Source organism: Hemitrygon akajei, chromosome 11 (assembly GCF_048418815.1).
Source record: "Hemitrygon akajei chromosome 11, sHemAka1.3, whole genome shotgun sequence".
NCBI lineage: Eukaryota > Metazoa > Chordata > Chondrichthyes > Myliobatiformes > Dasyatidae > Hemitrygon > Hemitrygon akajei.
Genome location: NC_133134.1, coordinates 142163326 through 142189218, shown reverse-complemented (window position 1 = coordinate 142189218; position 25893 = coordinate 142163326). Strand labels below are relative to the sequence as shown.

Genomic DNA, 25893 nt, shown 5'->3' with positions numbered 1-25893 from the left:
AACATCATCGAAAATCTGTGGATAGATCTCAAAAGAGCAGTGCGTGCAAGACGGCCCAAGAATCTCACAGAACTAGAAGCCTTTTGCAAGGAAGAATGGGTGAAAATCCACCAAACAAGAATTGAAAGACTCTTAGCTGGCTACAGAAAGCATTTACAAGCTGTGATACTTGCCAAAGGGGGTGTTACTAAGTACTGACCATCCAGAGTGCCCAAACTTTTGCTTCAGGCACTTTTCCTTTTTTTATTTTGAAACTGTAAAAGATAGAAATAAAAAAGTAATCTTGCTTAAAATATTAAAGAAATGTGTCATCTTTTACTTGCTTAGCTATTCACAGTAACAGAAATTTTGACCAGGGTGTCCAAACTTTTGCATACCAATGTACATGGTCACTCAAACCCTTTACGATATGTACATAAAATAAAATGCTAGTAGCACTCCTAGCTCAGGCAGCATCTGTGGACAGAGAAACAGAGTTACTGTTGCAGGTTGAAGATTTTTTCATCAAAAGATCAGTTTACATAATTTTCTGATGGAGTCTTTAACCTGAAGCATTGACTTCTCATGGATGCTGCCTGATCTCCTGTTTCCTGTATTTTCTGCTTTTTAATTATTATTTTCAGACTTGTAGGCTTTTGATTTTCATTTATTGTAATATAGCATATTTTCTACCCTAGGTTTAATGAATGCAAAAGATTTCCAGAGAGAAACACAGATTATGAAGAAGTTGCACCATCCACATCTATTATCTCTGTATGCAGTATGCACGACAGCTACTCCTTTCTACATTGTGACTGAACTAATGAAATATGGCAGTCTGCTAAATTATTTACGAAGTTGAGTTGACATCTTCTTTAAAATGTTTGCCTATAATGTGTTTTGGCTTCTTTCCATTGTTATTGCTGGTCGGATGAATGGCTTTTTTCCTTCAGATGTGCCTTGCAGTAGGTACGAGCGTGTTCACAGTGAGCATCTGCAGAGAAGGTGCGGAGCAGGCCACTGCTCACTCAATACCAGCACTGCCACTTTGAGATTCAATAACCTAAACAGCACCTCATCTTAATGATGCAAGGCAGAGCATTTACTCTCGCACTGGATGGATCTCCAGTTTAGCCATTTAGTGGAGCTATCAAAATTATACAAGCCATTTGTTGATTTATTTCTTCTGTGAGATGACATAATTCTGTCATTGCTGTGCTTTTTAAAGCTGAAAGTGTCAACAGAGACTGATAGAAAATATGAAAGGGCTTCCACTGATTTCTACACTTCCACCAAGCCACTTACACCCAGAAATGGGTGTGTCACTAATGGTTGTAATGCACATGACTGGGAAAAATAGTAAAGCAAAACAAACTATTAACCTATATAACCTTTCCATCCTACACAGCCCACAACTCTCATTTTTCTTCATCCATAACATCTATCAAAGAGTCTTTTAAATGTCCATATTGTATCAGACTCTACCACTGCCCCCAGGAGTGTGGTTCAGGTACCCACCACTCTTTGTGTAAAATACCTTCCTCTGTTTTTTCGGCTAAACTTTCCTCCACTCACCTTAAATGCATTTCCTCAAGTATGGCCAACACCACCCTGGGAAAAGGGTACTGGCTGTCCACTCTTAAACACAGTGCTGGAAATTTTGAGCAACACACACAAAATGATGGAGGAACTCATCAAGTCAGGCAGCATCTATGGAGAGGAATAAACAGTCATCATTTTGGGCTGAGACCCAAACATCAACTGTTTATTCCCCTCCAGAGATGCTGCCTGACTTGCCGAGTTCCTCCAGCATTTTGTGTGGGCTGTTACTCCGTCTATGCCTCTCATAATGGTATGGATTTTGATCAAGTGCCTCTCATCCTTCATTGCTCCAAAGAGAAAAACCCTAGCTTGCTCAACCTTTCTTCATAAAACATGTCCTCTATTCCAGGTAAATCTCCTATGAACCTTCCCTAAAGCTTCTATATACTTCCTCTAATGAAGCAACTGGAACTGAACACAGTAGTCTAAATGCAGTCACAGTTTTACAAATGCTGGATAACCCGAAAGGGATTTTCCTTCTGTGGTGTTGAACCACAAGCAGTGAATCCTGAAAGTGAAGGAGTGGTATCAGGGAAGCAGCCATGTTACGTTTATGCTGAGGCAGTCCACCATGACATCGACATTTCAGCTATCACTGCTCCACACAGATGACTCTGGTCAACCAACATGATCGATGACTTTGGTACTCAACCCTCAAGAAATCACCTGGAATATTTGGTTGTGAAGGTATCAAGACCTGTGGTGGACCCAACATCATAAATGTGGTGGCCCATAGAACCATCGTCACAAACATCTGGGGAGCTGCAGCATGAAGAGAGGAAAGAAGAAAGGAGGGGAGTGATTTAGAGAGTGCCTGTCTAGTGAGACTGTCCATGAAGAATTCATCCCAGTGAGATATCAGTTCACATGCAGACCTACCTCTTATCTTTCATTAACCATCACAATGCACAAATAGAAAACATAGAAAATAGGTGCAGGAGTAGGCCATTCGGCCCTTCAAGCCTGCACCACCATTCAGTATGATCATGGCTGATCATCCAACTCAGAACCCTGTACTTGCTTTCTCTCCATACCCCCTGATTCCTTTAGCCACAAGGGCCATATGTAACTTCCTCTTAAATGTAGCCAATGAACCGGCCTCAACTGTTTCCTGTGGCAGAGAATTCCACAGATTCACCACTCTCTGTGTGAAGAAGTTTTTCCTCATCTTGGTCCTAAAAGGCTTCCCTTTTATCCTTAAACTGTGATCCCTTGTTCTGGACTTCCCCAACATCGGAAACAATCTTCCTGCATCTAGCCTGTCCAATCCCTTTAGAATTTTATACATTTCAATAAGATCCCCCCTCAATCTTCTAAATTCCAGTGAGTATAAGCCTAGTCTATCCAGTCTTTCTTCATATGAAAGTCCTGCCATCCCAGGAATCAATCTGGTGAACCTTCTCTGTAATCCCTCTATGGCAAGAATGTCTTTCCTCAGATTAGGGGACCAAAACTGCACACAATATTCTAGGTGCAGTCTCACCAAGGCCTTGTACAACTGCAGTAGAACCTCCCTGCTCCTGTACTCAAATCCTTTTGCTATGAATGCCAACGTACCATTTGCCTTTTTCACCGCCTGCTGTACCTGCATGCCCACCTTCAATGACTGGTGTACAATGACACCCAGGTCTCGTTGCATCTCCCCTGTTCCTAATCGGCCACTGTTCAGATAATAATCTGTTTTCCTGTTCTTGCAACCAAAGTGGATAACCTCACATTTATCCACATTAAATTGCATCTGCCATGAATTTGCCCACTCACCTAACCTATCCAAGTCACCCTGCATCCTCCTCACAGCTAACACCGCCGCCCTGCTTCGTGTCATCCACAAACTTGGAGATGCTGCATTTAATTCCCTCATCTAAATCATTAATATATATTGTAAACAACTGGGGTCCCAGCACTGAGCCTTGTGGTACCCCACTAGTCACTGCCTGCCATTCTGAAAAGGTCCTGTTTACTCCCACTCTTTGCTTCCTGTCTGCCAACCAATTCTCTATCCACATCAATACCATACCCCCAATACCATGTGCTTTAAGTTTGCACACTAATCTCCTGTGTGGGACCTTGTCAAAAGCCTTTTGAAAATCTAAATATACCACATCTACTGGCTCTCCCCTATCCACTCTACTAATTACATCTTCAAAAAATTCTATAAGATTCGTCAGACATGATTTTCCTTTCACAAATCCATGCTGACTTTGTCCGATGATTTCATCTCTTTCCAAATGTGCTGTTATCACATCTTTGATAACCGACTCTAGCATTTTCCCCACCACCGATGTCAGACTAACCGGTCTATAATTCCCCGGTTTCTCTCTCCCTCCTTTTTTAAAAAGTGGGGTTACATTAGCCACCCTCCAGTCCTCAGCATCTAATCCAGAATCTAAGGAGTTTTGAAAAATTATCACTAAGGCATCCACTATCTCTTGGGCTACTTCCTTAAGCACTCTGGGATGCAGACCATCTGGCCCTGGGGATTTATCTGCCTTTAATCCCTTCAATTTACCTAACACCACTTCCCTACTAACATATATTTCCCTCAGTTCCTGCATCTCACTAGACCCTCGGTCCCTTACTATTTCCGGAAGATTATTTATGTCCTCCTTAGTGAAGACAGAACCAAAGTTTGTTCAATTGGTCTGCCATGTCTTTATTCCCTATGATCAATTCACCTGTTTCTGACTGTAAAGGACCTACATTTGTCTTGACCAATCTTTTTCTTTTCACGTATCTGTAAAAACTTTTACAGTCAGTTTTTATGTTCCCTGCCAGCTTTCTCTCATAATCTTTTTTCCCTTTCCTAATTAAGCCCTTTGTCCTCCTCTGCTGGTCTCTGAATTTCTCCCAGTCCTCAGGTGTGCCGCTTTGTTTTGCTAATTTTTATGTTTCTTCTTTGGACTTGATACTATCCCTAATTTCCCTTGTCAGCCACGGGTGCACTACCTTCCCTGGTTTATTCTTTTGCCAAACTGGGATGAACAATTGTTGTAGTTCATCCATGCGATCTTTAAATGCTTGCCATTGCATATCCACCGTCAACCCTTTAAGTATCATTTGCCAGTCTATCTTAGCTAATTCACATCTCATACCTTCAAAGTTACCCTTCTTTAAGTTCAGAACCTTTGTTTCTGAATTAACTATGTCTCTCTCCATCTTAATGAAGGATTCCACCATATTATGGTCACTCTTACCCAAGGGGCCTCGCACGACAAGATTGCTAACTAACCCTTCCTCATTGCTCAATACCCAATCTAGAATAGCCTGCTCTCTAGTTGGTTCCTCAACATGTTGGTTCAGAAAACCATCCCGCATACATTCCAAGAAATCCTCTTCCTCAGCACCCCTACCAATTTGGTTCACCCAATCTATATGTAGATTGAAGTCACTCATTATAACTACTGTTCCTTTATTGCACGCATTTCTAATTTCCTGTTTAATGCCATCCCCAACCTCACTACTACTGTTAGGTTGCCTGTACACAACTCCCACCAGCGTTTTCTGCCCCTTAGTGTTATGCAGCTCTACCCATATCGATTCCACATCCTCCAGGCTAATGTCCTTCCTTTCTATTGCATTAATCTCCTCTCTAACCAGCAATGCTACCCCACCTCCTTTTCTTTCCTGTCTATCCCTCCTGAATATTGAATATCCCTGGATGTTGAGCTCCCATCTTTGGTCACCCTGGAGCCATGTGATCCCAACTATATCATATTCATTAATAACTATCTGCACATTCAATTCATCCACCTTGTTATGAATGCTCTTCCCATTGACACACAAAGCCTTCAGGTTTGTTTTTACAACATTCTTAGTCCTTATACAATTATGTTGAAAAGTGGCCCTTTTTGCTTTTTGCCCTGGATTTGCCTGCCTGCCACTTTTACTTTTCACCTTACTACTTTTTGCTTCTACCCTCATTTTACACCCCTTTGTCTCTCTGAACTTGTTCCCATCCCCCTGCCACATTAGTTTAAAGCCTCCTGAACAGCAGTAGCAAACGCTCCCCCTAGGACATTGGTTCCAGTCCAGCCCAGGTGCAGACCGTCCTGTTTATACCGGTCCCACCTCCCCCAGAACTGGTTCCAATGCCCCAGAAATTTGAATCTCTCCCCCTTGCACCATTTTTCAAGTCACGTATTCATCTGAAATATCCTCCTATTTCTACTCTGACTAGCACGTGGCACTGGTAGTAATCCAGAGATTATTACCTTTGTGGTCCTACTTTTTAGTTTATCTCCTAACTCAATAAATTCACCTTGTAGGACCTCATCCCGTTTTTTACCTATATCGTTGGTACCTATGTGCACCACGACCACTGGCTGTTCACCCACCCACTCCAGAATGACCTGCAGCCGCTCAGAGACATCCTTAACCCTTGCACCAGGGAGGCAACATACCATCCTGGAGTCTCATTTGCGGCCGCAGAAACCCCTATCTATTCCCCTTACAATCACTATAGCTCTCCCACTCCTTTTCCTTCCCTCCTGTGCCGCAGAGCCACCCATGGTGCAATGAACTCAGCTGCTGCTGCCTTCCCCTGATGAGACATCTCCCCCAACAGTATCCAAAACAGTATATCTGTTTAGGAGGGAGATGACCTCAGGGGACTCCTGAACTACCTCCCTACTGCTACACTGTCTAGTGGCCACCCCTTTCCTTTCTGCCTGTGTAGCCTTTACCTGCGGTGTGGCCAACTCACTGAACATGCTATTCACGACTTTCTCAGCATTGCGGATGCTCCAGTATGAATCCAATCGCAGCTCCAGACGCTCAATGCAGTCTGCCAGAAGCTGCAGTTGGACACACTTCCTGCACACATAGTCGTCAGGGACACTGGAAATATCCCTGATTTCCCACATGCTGCAGGATGAACAAACCACAGGGCCGATCTCAGCTGCCATGACCTACCCAATACTTGCCTCAACTTTTGAAACTTTCTCCTTTGAAAGGAACTTACCCGGCCTTACCTCACTTGGAGTGAAGCTCATCCTCAGCCTCTTCTTGTCAAAGCCTGAAATCTCCACTCCTTCACAGACCCACTCACTCACTGGCCACTCCGCTTGAGGTAACCCTCTATTTATTTGTTTGAGCTTTTCAAACTGCTTGGTCACCTGACCTCGATTGCCCAGTCAGCTGCTTTCTGCTGAGTCTGAGCTATTCAAATCTTGATTGTCTAATCAACGGCTTTCTGCTGAGCTATTTAAATCTTGATTGACTTGATTGCACAGTCCAACTGCCAAAACTGCCAGAATCCAGAATCTCTCGAGTCAAATGAAATTAATGAAAGGCAGCTTTGAGCGTCTAGGCCCTTACAAGGCGCGGAACGAAAGACTGTGTGGCGCGCCACTCCTCACACAGGCATTTCGCAATATTTTTCTTTATTTTACGAGGTTGAGTTGCGAGCTCAACACTCAACCTGGCATGGATGGAAAGCATACTTGAGAGAGGCCTGACTGGATTCGAACCCAGGAACCTCCGTCCCGGAGCCCGGCACCGATGTCACTGTGCCACCAGCTGACCTAAATTGACTTGACACAAATTATGCATTTCACTGTGTGTTTCAATGTACATGTGACAAATAAAGTTAACCTTAAAAAATACACTGCTATCACCTAGGATGGGTCCTAAACAGGACTGTTAGAATGCAGGATTTATCGATTGTCGCATGACACCATGGGCTCCTTGGCACAATATAAACCATCCCACGCTGGTAGTGCTCTGACCAGTCACAGCAGCAAACTGACCTTGCCTGAATGTGATTTGAACTTCACCTGCAACACACAGATGTTGGCAGGCAGATACACTTGCTGCAACGGAAACTGTGACGTAGGTCAGAAGATTTTGACTGCAAGTGAAGTTGGATGCTAAGCCATTCTAGAAAAGATATTCTCCAACCTCCAGGAAAAGCCCCAGAATAAGTTGCCGTCAAGCTCTTGCATATTCTTGACTTCGAATGCTAGTTTTTTGGTCGATTTCCCAAAGCACTAAGCATTTCATTATATACATCGATTTGAGCTTTAATGTAGCCAGCCAAGTCTGACTCCTCTGCAGCAGAGCATGTGTTCAACGGAACTCTCCAATGAGCTGATACTTTGCCACATGTTTCACACTAATTGTGCTGGTTTCTCACATTGGACAAACGGACCTAACAAATGTACATTGTAACATGCTTCAAAAACCAATAGTTTTGACTTCATTCTTAAATGTGTTGTACTCTTAGCACAAGTGACAAATGTCAGTATTCCGCTTTTGGTGTCTCTGATGGGGTAAAACCAGGTGACCGTGAAGATGATCTGCAAACAAGGTTGTTGAGTGAGTGACTGAATGGGAACAATTACAGTATGAGAACAATGGCAAAAAAAAAAGACCAAAGAATGTGAAAGTTGTGAAAAGCAGAGAAGGAAGACATGACCGGCAGGTCAGTCTGGGAGAGAGAAAGAATGGAACAAAAGAGGGAAGGAAACAACGAAAGAGCTGAGCCAACAGGTGGATTGCTATTGCAAATCAAAGTCAAGTTATGCAAAGTTGTAGAATTCAGTATTAAGTCCGGAAGGAAATAACATATCCAAACAGAAGACGAGGTGCCTCACTGTAATGTTGAAAGAGGATAAAGACTGATAGGTCAGAGTAGGAGTGGATGGAGAATTAAACTGCCAGGCAACATGGAGTTTAAGGTCATTACTGTGCACTGAGTTCAGATGTTTTGCAAAGCACCCAACTAATTTGCGCTTGGTTTCTCCAATGTAGAACAGATGGTGAGTATCTTTTCCCCACAGTAGAGGTATCTCAAACCAGAGAATATAGGTTTCAAGCGGGAGGTTGAAAGAGAATCTGAGGAAGTATTTTTCTAGCTAGGGAGTGTTTGGAAACTGAAACACATTGCCCATGGGTGTTGAAAACAAGTCCTCTCACAACATTGAAGAAGGTGGAATGACAATTAAAGAGGTGGAAGTACTGGCGCTTTTAAGAAATTTAAAAGTGGATAAATCTCCGAGTCCTGACAGGATATTCCCCAGGACCTTGAGGGAAGTTTGTGTAGAGATAGCAGGAGCTCTGACGGAGATCTTTCAGATGTCATTAGAAACGGGGATTGTGCCGGAGGATTGGCGTATTGCTCATGTGGTTCCATTGTTTAAAAAGGGTTCTAGAAGTAAGCCTGGCAACTATAGACCTGTCAGTTTGACATCAGTGGTGGGTAAATTAATGGAAAGTATTCTTAGAGATAGTATTTATAATTATCTGGATAGACAGGATCTGATTAGGAGTAGCCAGCATGGATTTGTGCGTGGAAGGTCATGTTTGACAAACCTTATTGAACATACGAGGAATGTTGACGAGGGTAAGGCAGTGGATGTAGTCTATATGGACTTCAGCAAGGCCTTTGACAAAGTTCCACATGGAAGGTTAGTTAAGAAGGTTCAGTCGTTAGGTATTAATGCTGGAGTAATAAAATGGATTCAACAGTGGCTAGATGGGAGATGCCAGAGAGTAGTGGTGGATAATTGTTTATTGGGATGGAGGCCGGTGACTAGCGGGGTGCCTCAAGGATCTGTTTTGGGCCCAATGTTGTTTGTAATATACATAAATGATCTGGATGATGGGGTGGTAAATTGGATTAGTAAGTATGCCGATGATACTAAGGTAGGAGGTGTTGTGGATAATGAGGTGGGTTTTCAAAGCTTGCAGGGAGATTTATGCCGGTTAGAAGAATGGGCTGAACGTTGGCAGATGGAGTTTAATGCTGAGAAGTGTGAGGTTCTACATTTTGGCAGGAATAATCCAAATAGAACATACAGGGTAAATGGTAGGGCATTGAGGAATGCAGTGGAACAGAGAGATCTAGGAATAACAGTGCATAGTTCCCTGAAGGTGGAGTCTCATGTAGATAGGGTGGTGAAGAAGGCTTTTGGAACACTGGGCTTTATAAATCAGAGCATTGAGTACAGAAGTTGGGATGTAATGTTAAAATTGTACAAGGCATTGGTAAGGCCAAATTTGGAATATTGTGTACAGTTCTGGTCACCGAATTAAAGGAAAGATATCAATAAATTAGAGAGAATGCAGAGACGATTTACTAGGGATGTTACCTGGGTTTCAGCACTTAAGTTACAGAGAAAGGTTGAACAAGTTAGGTCTCTATTCATTGGAGCGTAGAAGGTTGAGGGGGGATTTGATCGAGGTATTTAAAATTTTGAGAGGGATAGATAGAGTTGACGTGAATAGACTGTTTCCATTGAGAGTAGGGGAGATTCAAACGAGAGGACATGATTTGAGAGTTAGGGGGCAAAAGTTTAAGGGAAACATGAGGGGGTATTTCTTTACTCAGAGAGTGATAGCTGTGTGGAATGAGCTTCCTGTAGAAGTAGTAGAGGCCAGTTCAGTTGTGTCATTTAAGGTAAAATTGGATAGGTATATGGACAGGAAAGGAGTGGAGGGTTATGGGCTGAGTGCGGGTAGGTGGGACTAGGTGAGATTAAGAGTTTGGCACGGACTAGGAGGGCCGGAATGGCCTGTTTCCGTGCTGTGATTGTTATATGGTTATATGGTTATAAGTGTCTGAACAAGCACTTGAATCAGCAGAGAAGGTCAGATGCTGTACCAAGTGTTAACAATGGGAATGGAATATATGATTACTTCAACATGGACGTGGGATCCAAAGTGCCTGCTTCAAAGCAAAGGGCCTGATTTTACATCCTACAGACCGACTTTCAAAGACTCTTTACAATTCATATTCTCTGATTTTTTATTTGCACTATTTGCCTTCTTTTGCACTTTGGTTATTTGTCAGTCTTTGATTGTTCATGCATTGCTTTTTTTCATAAATTCTATTATATTTCTTTATTTTCCTGTACATGCCTGCAAGAAAGTGGATTTAAAGGTAGTATGTGGTAACATATACAGTGTGAACTTTGATAATAAATGTATCATGGACTTTGATCTGTATGACTTTATGAAAAAGTCTAAATGCTTATGGCAAAACTCTATTTTTATGACCTATCAGGCAAAAAAGGATCCTGTTTAAACTTGGAACATTTACTTGACATGATAATACAAGTAGCAGAGGGGATGTCATACCTTGAATCACAAAATTTTATCCATCGTGATTTGGCTGCAAGAAACATTCTAATTGGAGATAATCACACTTGCAAGATTGCTGATTTTGGATTAGCCAGATTTATGAAGGTAATGTTGCTTTTCTTTCATATCATAGCATTTAATGTGAGAAAGAGGACATTAGATTTATCGATCACCTCTGGATGGAATACAGTGAACAGGTGGTGATATTAGAAATGACTCAAAATGCAATTATACTTAATTAAAATTATGAATACAAATTCGAAGGTCATTGCTGATAGATGTTAGATGTTACAGTTACAGATTATGCCAGGAATATTAGCCATTTTGCTAGAATGAATTCATACAATTTTTGGAAATTAGCACTCCATCACAAGTTAGTTATGGATGAGGAAAACCATTCATCTATCCCAAAATAACTTAAAATCCACAATTTCTGCTTCTAGTGATCTTAACCTGGTTCATTCTGAGCGTATGTTATTGTTAGTCTGAAGAAATAATTTCTGGTGTCGTGCTAAAATTGCCCTCAACCAGTTTAAATGTTTGTCCTTTATGCTTAATTTTATTGTTATTATTGATTAACTTTTCATTTTCCTTAAATATTTTATATAGTTTCGAAAGATCAACTTTCCAACTCTGAATAGCTGATGTTCAAAATTCAACTTTTTTTCTGAACTGTTGAGAGAGATCAGTCTTCATCAAAAGTACTGTGACTCCATCACTCAAGAATGGGATTCAAAGTTTTTTTTGCAGTTTGAAGGCTCAGGTGATATGCAGATTGGACAAGGGAATCATGATAGGGTAGAAGATCAGCCTACAGCAGTTTGAATGTCAAAGCAGGCTCAAAATCTCCTATTTTTTATGTTACTATTGTTCTGTCTGGACTCTGATAGTTTCCTACCCTCTTTCATCTCGTTAAAATCATTTGTTTTCTAGTTCATTAATCAATCTTTTAGATCTATATGCTTCTACTTGTTTCAATAACTTATGATGATAATATTTTTGATCAGCATTAGGTAGCCTGTCATTCATTGAGAGGACACAAGTTTAAGGTGCTTGCAGGTAGGTACAGAGGAGATGTCAGGGGTAAGATTTTTTACTCAGAGAGTGGTGAGTGCATGGAATGGGCTGCCAGCAACGGTGATGGAGGCAGATATGCAGAATCCTTTAAGAGAATCCTGGATAGGTACATGGAGCTTAAAAATAGAGGGCTATGGGTAACCCTAGGTAATTTCTAAAGTAAGTACATGTTCGATGGTGTTGGTGTGTGGCCAAGTGGTTAAGGCATTCGTCTAGTGATCTGAAGGTCACTAGTTTGAGCCTTGTCTGAGGCTGCGTGTGTGTCCTTGAGCAAGGCACTTAACCACACATTGCTCTGCGATGACACCGGTGCCAAGCTGTATGGGTCCTAATGCCCTTCCCTTGGATAACATCGGTGGTGTGGAGAGGGGAGACTTGCAGCTTGGGCAACTACCAGTCTTCCATAAAAAAAACGCTGCCCAGGCTTGCGCCCTGAAAACTTTCCAAGGCGCAAATCCATAGTCCATCAAGACTAACGGAGGCCTACATACATGTTCAACACAGCATTGTGGGCAGAAGGGCCTGTATTGTGCTGTTGGTTTTCTATGTTTCTGTGTTTCTATTTATATACAGAGTGTACTGCATCAATTTTCTTTCACAATGAATATGAGGATACACTCATTCATAAAATCTGTCTATGACTTTGAGACAATCGTCACTTATAGCTTTTGAAGTCAGCTATGTTTTGTTACGCCATTGATCGCCAAGGAACACCTATCACAGACTTATCTTCATCAATGTTCCCTGTAGTCTTTCTACAAAGAAGATCATTCTGTGAAATGGGAGGCAACAAACACTATACATGCTTTTTTATGACACAAGTGGTGAATTAGGACCTGTAAACAACATTTTTGTTGAAGTTATGATGTCTGTATTGTTCCCATGAGTCGACTCTATTGCATTAGGAAGAGTCTGAAACCATTTCTTGTAAGCCCATGTAGTTCTCTACATCTTAATCACCTCATAACCCTGTATCGTTTTCTCTACTTGGACTTGGTCTCAAAGACCTTGCCTTGAATTACAGTACAATGCAAATCCTGATCAATCACGCTGAAGATTTATTGTAGTACTTATTGCCACAGTTATTTTGAGTATCTAACATTTTCTATTTGCTTTCAAGTCACCTCATTGCTTTTGTAAGCACTTGTGCACTTGTCTTTGAGTGTAAGCTCTTTATTTAACCTTTTTGATTCCAGGTGCCTGATTAATATTGTGACTCACAGCCATGCGAGAAGTTCACAGAAAATACAATTCACAGCCTCCGTCTTAATTTTACTTCTGATGATATTCTTTTCGCTTAGATCTATTCTGGTTTGTTCTTTTCTGGTTTTACTCTAACATTTTCAGAATCAGAATCAGGTTTAATATCACCGACATATGTCATGAAATTTGTTGATCTGTGGCGTAAAAAATTTGTATAAGGTACAAAAATTAGATAGATAGATATGAGAAAGTCTGCAGATGCTGGAAATCCAAAGCAACACATACAAAATGCTGGAGGAACTCAGCAGGTCAGGCAGCATCGGTGGAAAAAGATAGATAGGTAGATAGATGAATGAATGCTGTGAAAGAGGAATAGCAAGGTAGAAATCTGATGGCAGAGGGGAAGGAGCTGCTCCTAAAACTTTAACTTTTCATATGACTAATGATTCTTTTTAGTTTGAATATATTTTCAATATGAATTGCTATTTTGTTTATTTTTGTTTTTACATTATCTGTAATTTAGAGGTCCTTGGAGTACTAACTGAGGAATAAGCTGAATCTTATTTCTTCTAAAGAATGTCATAAGGCTTAAAGAGAAATTAATTTATTTAACCCTGCATTAACTTATGGAATGGATAACTTTGTTAACTGCCTTAATCTAGTGTCCTGAAAACCCTTTGAAGACTCTGGAAAATAAGGATCATATTAAGCTGTAATAATAATTCAGATCAAATAAGATGAATTTGAATATCCAACATTTCCATCTCAGAAGTCAGTGGATCATCCCTGAGAAAGAAATGGCTGATTTCTTGCCATATATCCTGGTTAATGCCTTCACCACTAAATCCTTAGACAGCATTTGACTGCTGAATTCGAGTGATCTGGTTTGAGTGGTGTTGAGCATTTTCTTCATGTGCATCTGCAGGTTACCAAGGGAATGCACAGTAAGAACAAGACCTAGACAATGACGTCAGCTGATGTGTTGCAAATATCATTTGTGCCATAAAAGTGGCAAACAATAAGCATCTTCAAAATGTGAGAAATGTATCTCCTACCCACCAATGCCATTACTGGTGCCAAGTCCTCCCAACCATCAGTATCCTGGAGATCATCATTCTCAATTGAAAACTCATTGGAAATTCAACTGGATCAGCTAAAAAAAAAAGAGTTGTCTGTGGATGAGAATCCAGCAGTAAATAATTTGTTTCCTGATGTCCTAATGCCTTTTCACTATCTACAATGCACAAGTAAGGAGTGTGGGGGAATCTTCTCCACTTACCTGGATGGACAAGCACAGCTCAAATAATTCTCCAGAATGTCAAAACCAAAATCAGCTGCTGATTGACACCTCCTACACCATGCTGAACATTCATTCCCTACATACAGTAACCGTAATGTACTGCATGTCATCAACAAATTGCACTGAAATTATCACGCACATGACAGCACCTTACAACATGACCTCTACTACCAGGAAGGATAAGGGTGGCAGGTACATAGTTACACATCATCTTGACTTGGAATCATATAGAAGTCTAAACCTTAGAACTCAAAATGCATCATCTTCGCCAGACTGACTGCAAAGGTTCAAGAAAGTGATTCACCATCACCTTCTCAATGGTACTTAAATGCTGGCTTTGCCAGGGCTATCCAGACCTTTGACATCCTTTACCACTCACCTGCAGACCTTCAAAAATAGTAAATCTTTTGGCCAATTTGTGCTTTAAATTCAGATTTGTATCATACATCACATCAGAAAGATGCCATCAAAGTCCTTTCTTTTTGCATCAATGCACCATGGATTAACCTTTATTCTTCAAAGCTGTTTCTTTTCGTGTAAAATCATGCAACAAAGAACTAACTGCATTGAGCATAGATGAACAAAGTGATGCACCATCAATAACTCACTCTGAGACGTAGGAAGCGAGATATCGGCTTTTATTGACTGGAAGAATGAACAACACTACATCCTGGAGAATGAGGCCGGGCTCAGGCCTCAATCGCCTTTATACAGGGGTCTGTGGGAGGAGCCACAGGAGCAGTCAGCAGGGGTCTGTGGGAGGAGCCACAGGAGCAGTCAGCAGGGGTCAGTGGGAGGAGCCACAGGAGCAGTCAGCGGGGGTCTGTGGGAGGAGCCACAGGAGCAGTCAGCAGGGGTCTGTGGGAGGAGCCACAGGAGCAGTCAGCAGGGGTCTGTGGGAGGAGCCACAGGAGCAGTCAGCAGGGGTCTGTGGGAGGAGCCACAGGAGCAGTCAGCAGGGGTCTGTGGGAGGAGCCACAGGAGCAGTCAGCAGGGGTCTGTGGGAGGAGCCACAGGAGCAGTCAGCAGGGGTCTGTGGGAGGAGCCACAGGAGCAGTCAGCAGGGGGTCTGTGGGAGGAGCCACAGGAGCAGTCAGCAGGGGTCTGTGGGAGGAGTCACAGGAGCAGTCAGCAGGGGTCTGTGGGAGGAGCCACAGGAGCAGTCAGCAGGGGTCTGTGGGAGGAGCCACAGGAGCAGTCAGCAGGGGTCTGTGGGAGGAGCCACAGGAGCAGTCAGCAGGGGTCTGTGGGAGGAGCCACAGGAGCAGTCAGCAGGGGTCTGTGGGAGGAGCCACAGGAGGAGTCAGCAGGGGGGTCTGTGGGAGGAGCCACAGGAGCAGTCCAGACAGGGGTCTGTGGGAGGAGCCACAGGAGCAGTCAGCAGGGGTCTGTGGGAGGAGCCACAGGAGCAGTCCAGACAGGGGTCTGTGGGAGGAGCCACAGGAGCAGTCCAGACAGGTATATGTAGTTCACCACACAAAGATGCCAGAATGTTGTCTCGAATTAGTGGTAGGGCTAATGATACTTGTGATATTTATAGGTAAAATCATACAGTAAGCTCAAGAAAGGTGTAGATGCACTATTGTAATTGAATATCTAGACTTAGCTAGTTAAGTTGTTTCACTTCATTGCATTGCCTAATACCGTGTACTTAAAATGCCAGTGCATTGCTTCTCAGCATTGAGAAGTCTACTATTCTCCCTTTACCCACTACTGCACATAAAGTTCTGTCCAGCCTTTAATGGTCTTTTCTTATTTTTCAAATTGAATCCCTTTCCATTTCGGTCTCTCATTCTCAGTATAACGTACATCACTCTGATGATTTAGCTGAGTGTATGAGTGGTTAATCAAAACATAATTGCATCTATCAAGAAGCAGTGAGCCTGTTGCTTCATGAGCTGCCCCCAGGCAAGCACCTCACATTGCTAGTTAATTCTGGAACGCTATAATACAATTGATTATTTAAAGCATTAGTGTGACTAGTGTTTCACATTTAGATCCTTAAGGCTTTCTGCTGTATTGCTTCCCTGATGCTCTCGTGCCTGATGATCTGAATATCTTCCCCAAGTGCGTGGCTGAGATCAAGGCAATCATAGACAACAAAATTTTCACCGACTGGGCAACTACCAGTGCAGTGAAAATGGGAGCTGAGGTTTCTTCAATTCAGGCTAAACTGCAAGCTGCTGAAAGCACCTGCAGTCATTAATACCCAAATTCAAAACCAGCCTATCAATGATTGCACATTCCCCAACCTTAGAAGACAAAACAAACCATAAAACAAATTTCATGGCTTTCAGATGAATTGAGTGTATATGAACTTGCATGTACATGGCGGATTAGCAGAGGCCTAGCCGGTAGAGCCGTTGTCTCATAACTCCAATGACTTGTCTCATAGCTTCAATCCAGCCAGAATAACATGCACAAAATACTGGAGGAATTCAGCAGGACAGACAGCATCTATGGAGAGGAATAAACAGTTGACATTTCGGGCCAAGACCCTTCATCAGGACTGGCACACCAACCCTCCCTCTGTCGCCATGTCATTGCCATCCTTTCTCTGAGGCAGAATATTCTGTCCTCAGCAAGGGCCTTTGCTTTATCTCCCTGTGCCATACCTCAGTGAGTTCCATACCCACTACGATGCCGAGTTCTTCTTCCTTTGTCTCTGTCTCCGAGCCTACATCTTTGGTAAAGATTCCCCACTTTGCACTGATGACCGCTTCTCCTGTCTTCAACCCTCCTCCTCTTCTTGGAAACCCTGCTCTGGTCTTTTGCTCACTCTTTATTTTTTCATCTCTCACAGCCAACGAGACATCCAATGTCTCAACTTCTGCATTCCTCTCTCCTATTCAAACCTTATGCCCTCTATGTATACTGCTGTTGACTCTCTTTACACCAATTCCAAACTCACAGAGAGTGGGTGTGCTGTTGTAGTCTGGTGGGCTGACCTCTACCGTGCTCAGGCCAGGCAGCAGCTCTCAGACACCTCCTCTTACTTACCTCTTGAAAAATGCCCCTTTCAGGAGCATCAGACGGTTGTCTCCCACATCGTCACCAACCTCATGATCTCTGGAGATCTCCCCAGCATTATCTTTAACCTCATAGTTCCCTTACCTTGCATTGGTCGTTCCTACCTCCTGCCCAAGATCAACAAATCTGACTGTCCAAGTAGGCCCATTGTGTCTGCTACCTCCTGCCCCACTGAACTTTATTATTTAAGCAGTCTTGATAAACAGTCTCGATTTGAAATGTCAACTGCATGCTCCTCTCCATAGACCAGGGGCTCCCAGCCTGGTGTTCACAGAGTCTTTGGTTAATGGCATCTAAAAGGTTGGGAGCCCCTGCCATAGACACTTGGACCTGCTGAGTTCCTCCATCATTTTGTGTGTGTTGCTCTGGATTTCCAGCATCTGCAGAATCTCTTGTGCTCAATCCTGACCCAGGTGTGGCTCCCACAACCCAAGTGATTGGCTCATTGGCCACTGGAAAATGCCACTTCGAATGGGTGTTGATGGGAGTAATGCTAACGGTAGCTTGGACTCAGTGGGTCAAATGACTTGTTACATGGCTACATCATTCATATTTCTCTTGGATTTTCTTACAATTGTTCTGTGAGCTGCTCATTTATCCTCACACCCATTTTTTCATTTTTTAAAATTTTGTTTCAGAGACCGTGAAAACAGTAAGTTTAAAATAAGGTGCTGACTTAAATAATTTCTGCTCAGTTATAAAGCATGCTGTAACATCTACGATACTCAATGTACACACCATGGAAAAGGTACTAATGTCAAAGGAAAGCAGATGCTCTCTTTATTGCAAACAGCAAAGTGAGAATAAACTGCTAACAGTCAGAGCAATTAGCACCTAAAATGCTCCTTTTTGAAGAATATACTCCCACTGTGATCTAATGCAAGCATGGATGTGTGCTGAGCCAAAAAACAGAGAGATGCAAATTCACACCCATGATGTGAGTTCCTAAACTCCCAGTATCAGCTCATCAGGGGAGATGTATGTGACGCTCTCAGTTTTCTCTGTTAAAGAAGGAAAACTGAGCTGGTCACCCAGACAACTAGAAAGCAGCATTGATAAAAGTATGTATGGGATGGCTCACTTGGTAACCATCCTCGTCCATGAGACCATAAGACCATAAGACATAGGAACAGAATTAGGCCATTCAGCCCATCGAGTCTGCTCCGCCATTCCATCATGGCCGATCCCGGGTCCCACTCAACCCCATACACCTGCTTTCTCACCATATCCTTTGATGCCCTGACTGATCAGGAAATGATTAACTTCCACCTTAAATGTACACACGGGCTTGGCCTCCACCACAGTCTGTGGCAGATCATTCCACAGATATACTAATCTCTGTCTAAAAAAATTCCTCCTTACTTCTGTTCTAAAGGGCCACCCCTCAATTTTGAGGTCGTGCCCTCTTGTTCTGGATACGCCCTCCATAGGAAACATCCTCTCCACATCCTCTCTATGTAGGTCCTTTCAACATTCTTTAGGTTTCTTTTTTTTTGTAATTTATTTTTTATATTGAAATTCATCATCAAACAATCATTTCCATAAGATGTATTTCAGACATTGTACATATATATCATATAATATATGTCACAAATCTCCATATAGTATTTATCTGAGGTATACACTTATAGAAAAGAATGGAGAGAAAAAGCAAGCAAAAGGAAAAAAAACTATGTACAAGTAGGGAGTGATCTTTTTTTACAACATATTCATTGATTTGTGAGAATAAAATCAGGCCTATGAGGCATTATGTAGTTAATCCATTTTTCCCAGTATGAATCAAATTGTTCCAGCTTATGATTAACAGATGCTGTTATCTTGCAAACACGAGGAAATCTGCAGATGCTGGAAATTCAGGATGAAGGGTCTCGGCCCAAAACGTGGACAGTGCTTCTCCTTATAGATGCTGCCTGGCCTGCTGTATTCCACCAACATTTTGTGTGTGTTGTTATCTTCTCCATTTTGTAAATGTCCATTGTAATTTCCATCCATGCATTTAAAGTTGGGCTCTCCTGTGATAACCATTTCCTAGTAAGAGTCTTTTTACCAGCCACCAACAGTATATTCATTAAATATTTATCTCTTTTCAACCATTCTTGAGGTATATATCCAAAATACTCTTACTCTCTAAGGGTATTTCACATTTAAAGATGTCTTGTAGGGCATTGTGTATCTCCCTTCAATAGTCTTTGATAACAGGGCAGTCCCAAAAAATATGATAATGATTTGCATTTTGATTTCCACAATTTCTCCAGCAAACAGGGAGGTTACTATCATAATGGAATTTCTGAGAGGGTGTAATAAAATATCTTATCAAGTTTTTCCATCCAAACTCCCCATTTCTGTGAACTGGTACACTTCCATTGATACCTCCATATTATTGTCCATTCTTCCTCAGATATAATTATCCTTCCTTCCTTCTCCCATTTTGTTTTAATGTATGAAGTCAAATGTGTTTTAAGATTTGACAACCCTTTATACATGCTTGAAATGATTCTACTACCATTATCTGAATTATATGCTTTTCTAAATAGCTCTATCAAGCATGTACATGCCTTGGTTACATTTTTAAGCGTCTTATTAACATATTGTCACATCTGTAAATACTGATAAAAATCTTGTTTTTCTATTAAGTGTTTCTCTTCAAGCATTTCAAAACTGAACAGTGTTCCTTCTTTCAATATGTTGCAAAGAACTGTTATTCCTTTAGCTGTCCAGTCCTTAAATCTAGCATCCAATTTATTTGGAGTAAAATCCGAGTCAAATGCACACCATTTAAGAATTGCAGTATCTCCCTCTAGATTAACCATAGAATCATAGAACACTACAGCACAGTACAGGCCCTTCAGCCCTCCATGTTGTGCTGACCCATATAGTCCTTAAAAATAAGTACTAAACCCACACTACCCCATAACCCTCCATTTTTCAGTGTCTGTCCAAGAGGTTCTTAAATGCCCCTAATGTTTTATCCTCCACCGCCATCCCTGGCAAGTCATTCCAGGCACTCACAACCCTCTGTGTAAAAAACTTACCCCTGATGTCTCCCCTAAACTTCCCTCCCTTAATTTTGTACATATGCCCTCTTGTGTTTGTTATTGGTGCCCTGGGAAACAGGTACTGACTATCCACCCTATCTATGCCTCTCATAATCTTGTAGACCTCTATCAAGTCCCCTCTCATTATATTCTTTTATAGTAGTTTTCCATATTTTAAGAGTCAATTTCACCCATGGATTATCAATAGTATTTATGTACCTTTGCAGGTTGTTATCAGCCAAAATTGCTTGTATGAGGATGGGAAGTACCCGCTCCTCAATGTTCTTCCATTGAGCGCATTCTTTAGGTTTCAATGGGATCCCCATGCATTCTTCTAAATTCCAGTAAGTACAGGCCCAAATCTGCCAAATGCTCCTCAAGTGTTAACCCCTTCATTTCAGGAATCATCCTTGTGAACCTCCTCTGGATTCTTTCCAATGACAACACATCCTTACTGAGATACAGGGCCTAATACTCCAAGTGCGGCCTAACTAGTGTCTTATAAAGGCTCAGCATTATCTCCTTGCTTTTATATTCTATTCCTCTTGAAATAAATGTCAACATTGCATTTTCCTTCTTTACCACAGACTCAAGCTAAAAATGAACCTTCTAGGAGTCTTGCACAAGGACTCCCAAGTCCCTCTGTCCATTGACATCATAAGACTAAAGGCATGTGGGAAGAAAGCAATACTAGAGGTTGTACTTCACTTACGCTTTGGTGTAATGTACGGATGCACTAACTCCCGATCTCTATTGTGGTTCCTCCCTCTGCAAAATGGCAGAGCTTGACCTGCGTGTGAGGATTGTTCGTGCGGAGCTCTCGCTTGCTGTCTCTCTTGTACACTATCTGCTGGGAGTGAGTCAAAGGAGTTAACAGCACACAGGCTGCCATGAAGACTTGGGAAAATTGGAGAGGAGAGGGGTGACGGGATGAAATAGAAGGGGGAAGTAGAAAATCAAAGGAAGAATGTAGCAGTACGATTAGGGAGGCAAGCAGGTCTTCCCCCTCCACCCACATTATGGAGTTTATTTGAGGACAAAACTAGCAGATAGGCCACTACCATATCAGCCATCAGGGCCACGGATGGCAGCTTCTAGTGCTCAGGACTGTTAACTTCAGTATTTTCCTCCTGTCTACAGAACAACAACACTTGTAAATCAATGGCTGTATACAAAAATCACTCGGTACTTCCTGTATCTAATAAAGTGGCCACTGAGTGTATGTTCATGGTCTTCTGCAGCTGTAGTCCATCCACTTCAAGGTTCGATGTTTTGTGCGTTCAGATACTGTACGCTCTTCTGCACACTACTGTTATAACATGTAGTGATTTGAGTTACCAACATCTCCCTGTCAACTTTAAACCGTCTGGCCACACTCCTTTGACCCTCTCACTGACAAGGTGTTTTCACCCACAGAACGGCTGCTTGCTGGTTTCTTGCACCATTCTTTGTAAACTGTTGTGCGTGAAAATCAGCAGTTTCTAAGATAATCAAACAACCCTATCCGGCGCCAACAATCTTTCCATTATCAGTCATTTAAATCACATTTCTTCCCATTCTGACGCTTGGTCTGAACAACAACTGAACCTCTTGACCATGTCTGCATGCTTTATTCACTGAGTTGCTGCCACGTGATTGATTAGCTGATTAGATGTTTGCATTAATGCGTAGTTGTACAAGTGAACTGAGTATAAATGTCCCAGCAGAGACCTTCCAATTCACGTATCACTCCCAGCATACTGAGTGGATTGCCCCTCATTTAACCATAAACAATGTCATAGATTTATCCAAAACCAATCGACAGTTCATACTGCACACCAGGCTCACTGATCATGTTATCACATTGCAAAATACTATGGGGAAATAACACCCACATTTGAACAGATAATAGCTTAAAATTCCCAGATCAATTTCCAGACAGACAGGATTCCATTGGAGATGGGTGAAAACACATACTAAACTCCTTTTATGCATGATTTTGGCTTAAAACACGGGTATATCTTTTTAACTAATCCCATTTTTTAGATTGAGATATTTCTAATTTAGTCCACATAAAGCACCTTGGAATAGCACTGCCATCTAATGGCACTGTAGCATTATAGCTAATGCCTGGAATCACTTTTAGTTCCCTGCTTACTTTAACTATTTGCCCTTTAAAGATATATCACCCGGGACAGGGTTTTATATGGCTGGCTTAGTACCATATTCTACTGCTTGGTGTGAATTAAGGAGTAATGTCACTTCATTGCAACAAATTCTAATTATTATTTCACACCCACTTGGCTTCATCTATCACATTCTTGATTGATTTATTTATTGGGATACAGTGTGGAACCATCCGGCCCCTTGAGCCACACCGCCCAGTGACCCCGACCCAACTCCAACCCAAACACAGGACAATTCACAGTGACCAATCAACCTACCAACTGGTAATCTTTGGACTGTAGGAGGAAACCCAGAGGATTTCCAAGCAGTTTCCAAGGAAGAACATATAAACTGCTTATAGACAGCGTGAGGAAATGAACCCAGGCCCCGGTACTGTAAAGCTTTGTGCTAACCACTACACTATCGTGCCACCCAGCTTGTCCTCCTTCCTCCGTCCCCCACAGTTCTAATCCGACGCCTTCCCCCTTCCTTTCCAGTCCTGATGAAAGGTCTCAGCCGGAAACATCGAATGCATATTCATTTTCATAGAAGTTTCCTGACCTGTTGAGTTCCTCCAGCATTTTGAATGTGTTGCTCTAGATTTCCAGCATCTGTAGAATCTATTGTGTAAGACATTGTGTTTGGGACCAAATACATTTTCCTTGTTCATTTGCAATGTCATTTTTTTGTTTGAGTCCAGGATGAAATGTATGTGTCACAATCTACTACAATTCCATATAAATGGACTGCCCCAGAAGCTATTGAACATGGTTATTTCTCTGTGAAATCTGATGTGTGGTCTTTTGGCATTCTCCTTTATGAAGTAGTAACTTACGGCAAAACCCCATATCCAGGTCAGCTTTATATTTTGTTACCATCTGGCTCTGCACATCAGAAAACATTAAAGAAAGTCTTTTAGAATTAATGTTATTATCTTAAACCATTTTGCTGCAGGTATGAACAATCAAGAAGTAGTGAATATGGTTTCTCAAGGTTACCGAATGCCTTGTCCTGATGGATGTCCAAAGATACTGCACAAAGTCATGTTAAACTGCTGGGAGAAAGTAGCATCTCACCGCCCATCATTTGCAACGTTAATAAATAATCTGTTAGCCTTCAACAAAAATCATTTATGTTAAGCCAGAAATGTGAAAATTAAAATAACTGTTGATTCTGAGATAAAAACAGAAAATTCTCAGCAATACTCAGCAATTCAGGCAGCAGCTGTGGAAAGAGAAACGGAGTTAACGTATCATGTTCAATGCCTTTCAATAGAGCCTTTGTTAGCGAGATGTCACTTCTGTCTCGCTTTCTATAAATGATGATTGTTCACCATTTTCTGTTTTAATTTGGCAGTATTATTTCTGGAATGCATCTAACTGCATGCAAATGTAAACCCACTTAATTTCTACATTAAATAGTGAGTTAATTTTCTATGGCATCACCAGAGCTGTACAAAACATAGAATGCAATTTATTTCTTACCATTAGCAACATGTGGTTCCTTTTTATAAAGATCTTGAAAGTAATCTTATCAATTTCCAATGATTACTACCTATAAGTGTTGCGGATACTTAAGAGAATTTTTTAAAAAAATTTAAATATTTTACTTTGATAATTTTTTATGGGAGGAGAGGGAAGTTGTGTAGATGAGGGCTGGGTATATTTGCCTCTTTGAATTAAGCGTAACAAAACATATTTTAATGATTGTAATGAAAGTTCAGTCAAGAGATGAATTGAAAACATCCAAATCCACTGCAAGTCACTTTCTTTGGAATATACATTTGTAAATACATTTTCTTTCCTTGGAAATGGCCAAAATACTCGAGGGTCAGTGGTATTTTTCCCCTTCAGTGAAATAGGCATCCAGGTACAGTAGGACCCCAACTAAGACTCCTATCACACAGGTGGAAGGTCAACTGAGGAAGATCTGTACCAGCAAGGCGGCTGGACCGGATGGAGTTTCCCCACGATTACTGAGGGCCTGTGCGACTGAGCTGGGAGAACCACTACAGCGCATCTTCAACATGAGCCTGGAGCAGAGAAGAGTACCCAGACAGTGGAAAACATCCTGTATTGTCCCGGTACCGAAGAAACCACAACCAAAGGAGTTGAATGACTTCAGACCTGTTGCCTTGACGTCGCACGTGATGAAGACCATGGAGCGGCTGATAATACAGAATCTGAGGCCACAAACCAGGCACGCCCAGGATCCTCTTCAGTTTGCGTATAAGGAGAAGGTGGGAGTGGAGGATGCTATCACGTATTTGCTGCACAAATCACTCTCTCACCTAGAGGGGGTCAGTTGTGCTGTGAGGATTACATTCCTTGACTTCTCTAGTGCCTTTAACACCATCCAGCCCAAGATCTTAAGGCACAAACTAACGGAGATGGGAGTAGACTCTCACATGGTGGATTGGATAGTGGACTACTTGACAGATAGACCTCAGTATGTGCGGTTGGGAGACTGTAGGTCTGACACGGTGGTCAGCAGCACAGGGGCACCGCAGGGAACCGTACTCTCTCCGGTCCTGTTCACCCTGTACACATCAGACTTCCAATATAACTCGGAGTCCTGCCATGTGCAGAAGTTCGCTGATGACACGGCCATAGTGGGGTGTGTCAGGAATGGACAGGAGGAGGAGTATAGGAAACTGATACAGGACTTTGTGATATGGTGCAACTCAAACTACCTGCGTCTCAATATCACCAAGACCAAGGAGATGGTGGTGGACTTTAGGAGATCTAGGCCTCATATGGAGCCAGTGATCATTAATGGAGAATGTGTGGAGCAGGTTAAGACCTACAAGTATCTGGGAGTACAGTTAGACGAGAAGCTAGACTGGACTGCCAACACAGATGCCTTGTGCAGGAAGGCACAGAGTCGACTGTACTTCCTAAGAAGGTTGGCGTCATTCAATGTCTGTAGTGAGATGCTGAACATGTTCTATAGGTCAGTTGTGGAGAGCGCCCTCTTCTTTGTGGTGGCGTGTTGGGGAGGAAGCATTAAGAAGAGGGACGCCTCACGTCTTAATAAGCTGGTAAGGAAGGCGGGCTCTGTCGTGGGCAAAGTACTCGAGAGTTTAACATCGGTAGCTGAGCAAAGGGCGCTGAGTAGGCTACGGTCAATTATGGATAACTCTGAACATCCTCTACATAGCACCATCCAGAGACAGAGAAGCAGTTTCAGCGACAGGTTACTATCGATGCAATGCTCCTCAGACAGGATGAAGAGGTCAATACTCCCCAATGCCATTAGGCTTTACAATTCTACCGCCAGGACTTAAGAACTTTTAAAAAGCTATTATTAATGCTTTTTGAGATAGTGATTTAGATGCATATCATATTTTTTACTGAGTTAAGTATTGTATGTAATTAGTTTTGCTACAACAAGTGTATGGGACATTGGAAAAAAAGTTGAATTTCCCCATGGGGATGAATA

The 25893-nt window shown here is 42.0% G+C and overlaps 1 protein-coding gene across 1 annotated transcript in view; it reads left to right on the top strand.

The window, feature by feature from the left end:
* LOC140736086 (protein-tyrosine kinase 6-like) overlaps nt 1-23886 on the top strand; it is a 36826-nt gene extending 12940 nt beyond the window's left edge. Inside the window, exons 5-8 of the mRNA XM_073061836.1 lie at nt 678-836; nt 10586-10767; nt 23153-23306; nt 23407-23886. Coding sequence (XP_072917937.1) covers nt 678-836; nt 10586-10767; nt 23153-23306; nt 23407-23591 — 680 coding nt within the window. The 3' untranslated portion in view covers nt 23592-23886. The remainder of the gene's footprint in view (nt 1-677; nt 837-10585; nt 10768-23152; nt 23307-23406) is intronic.
* Nucleotides 23887-25893: the final 2007 nt, after the last annotated feature.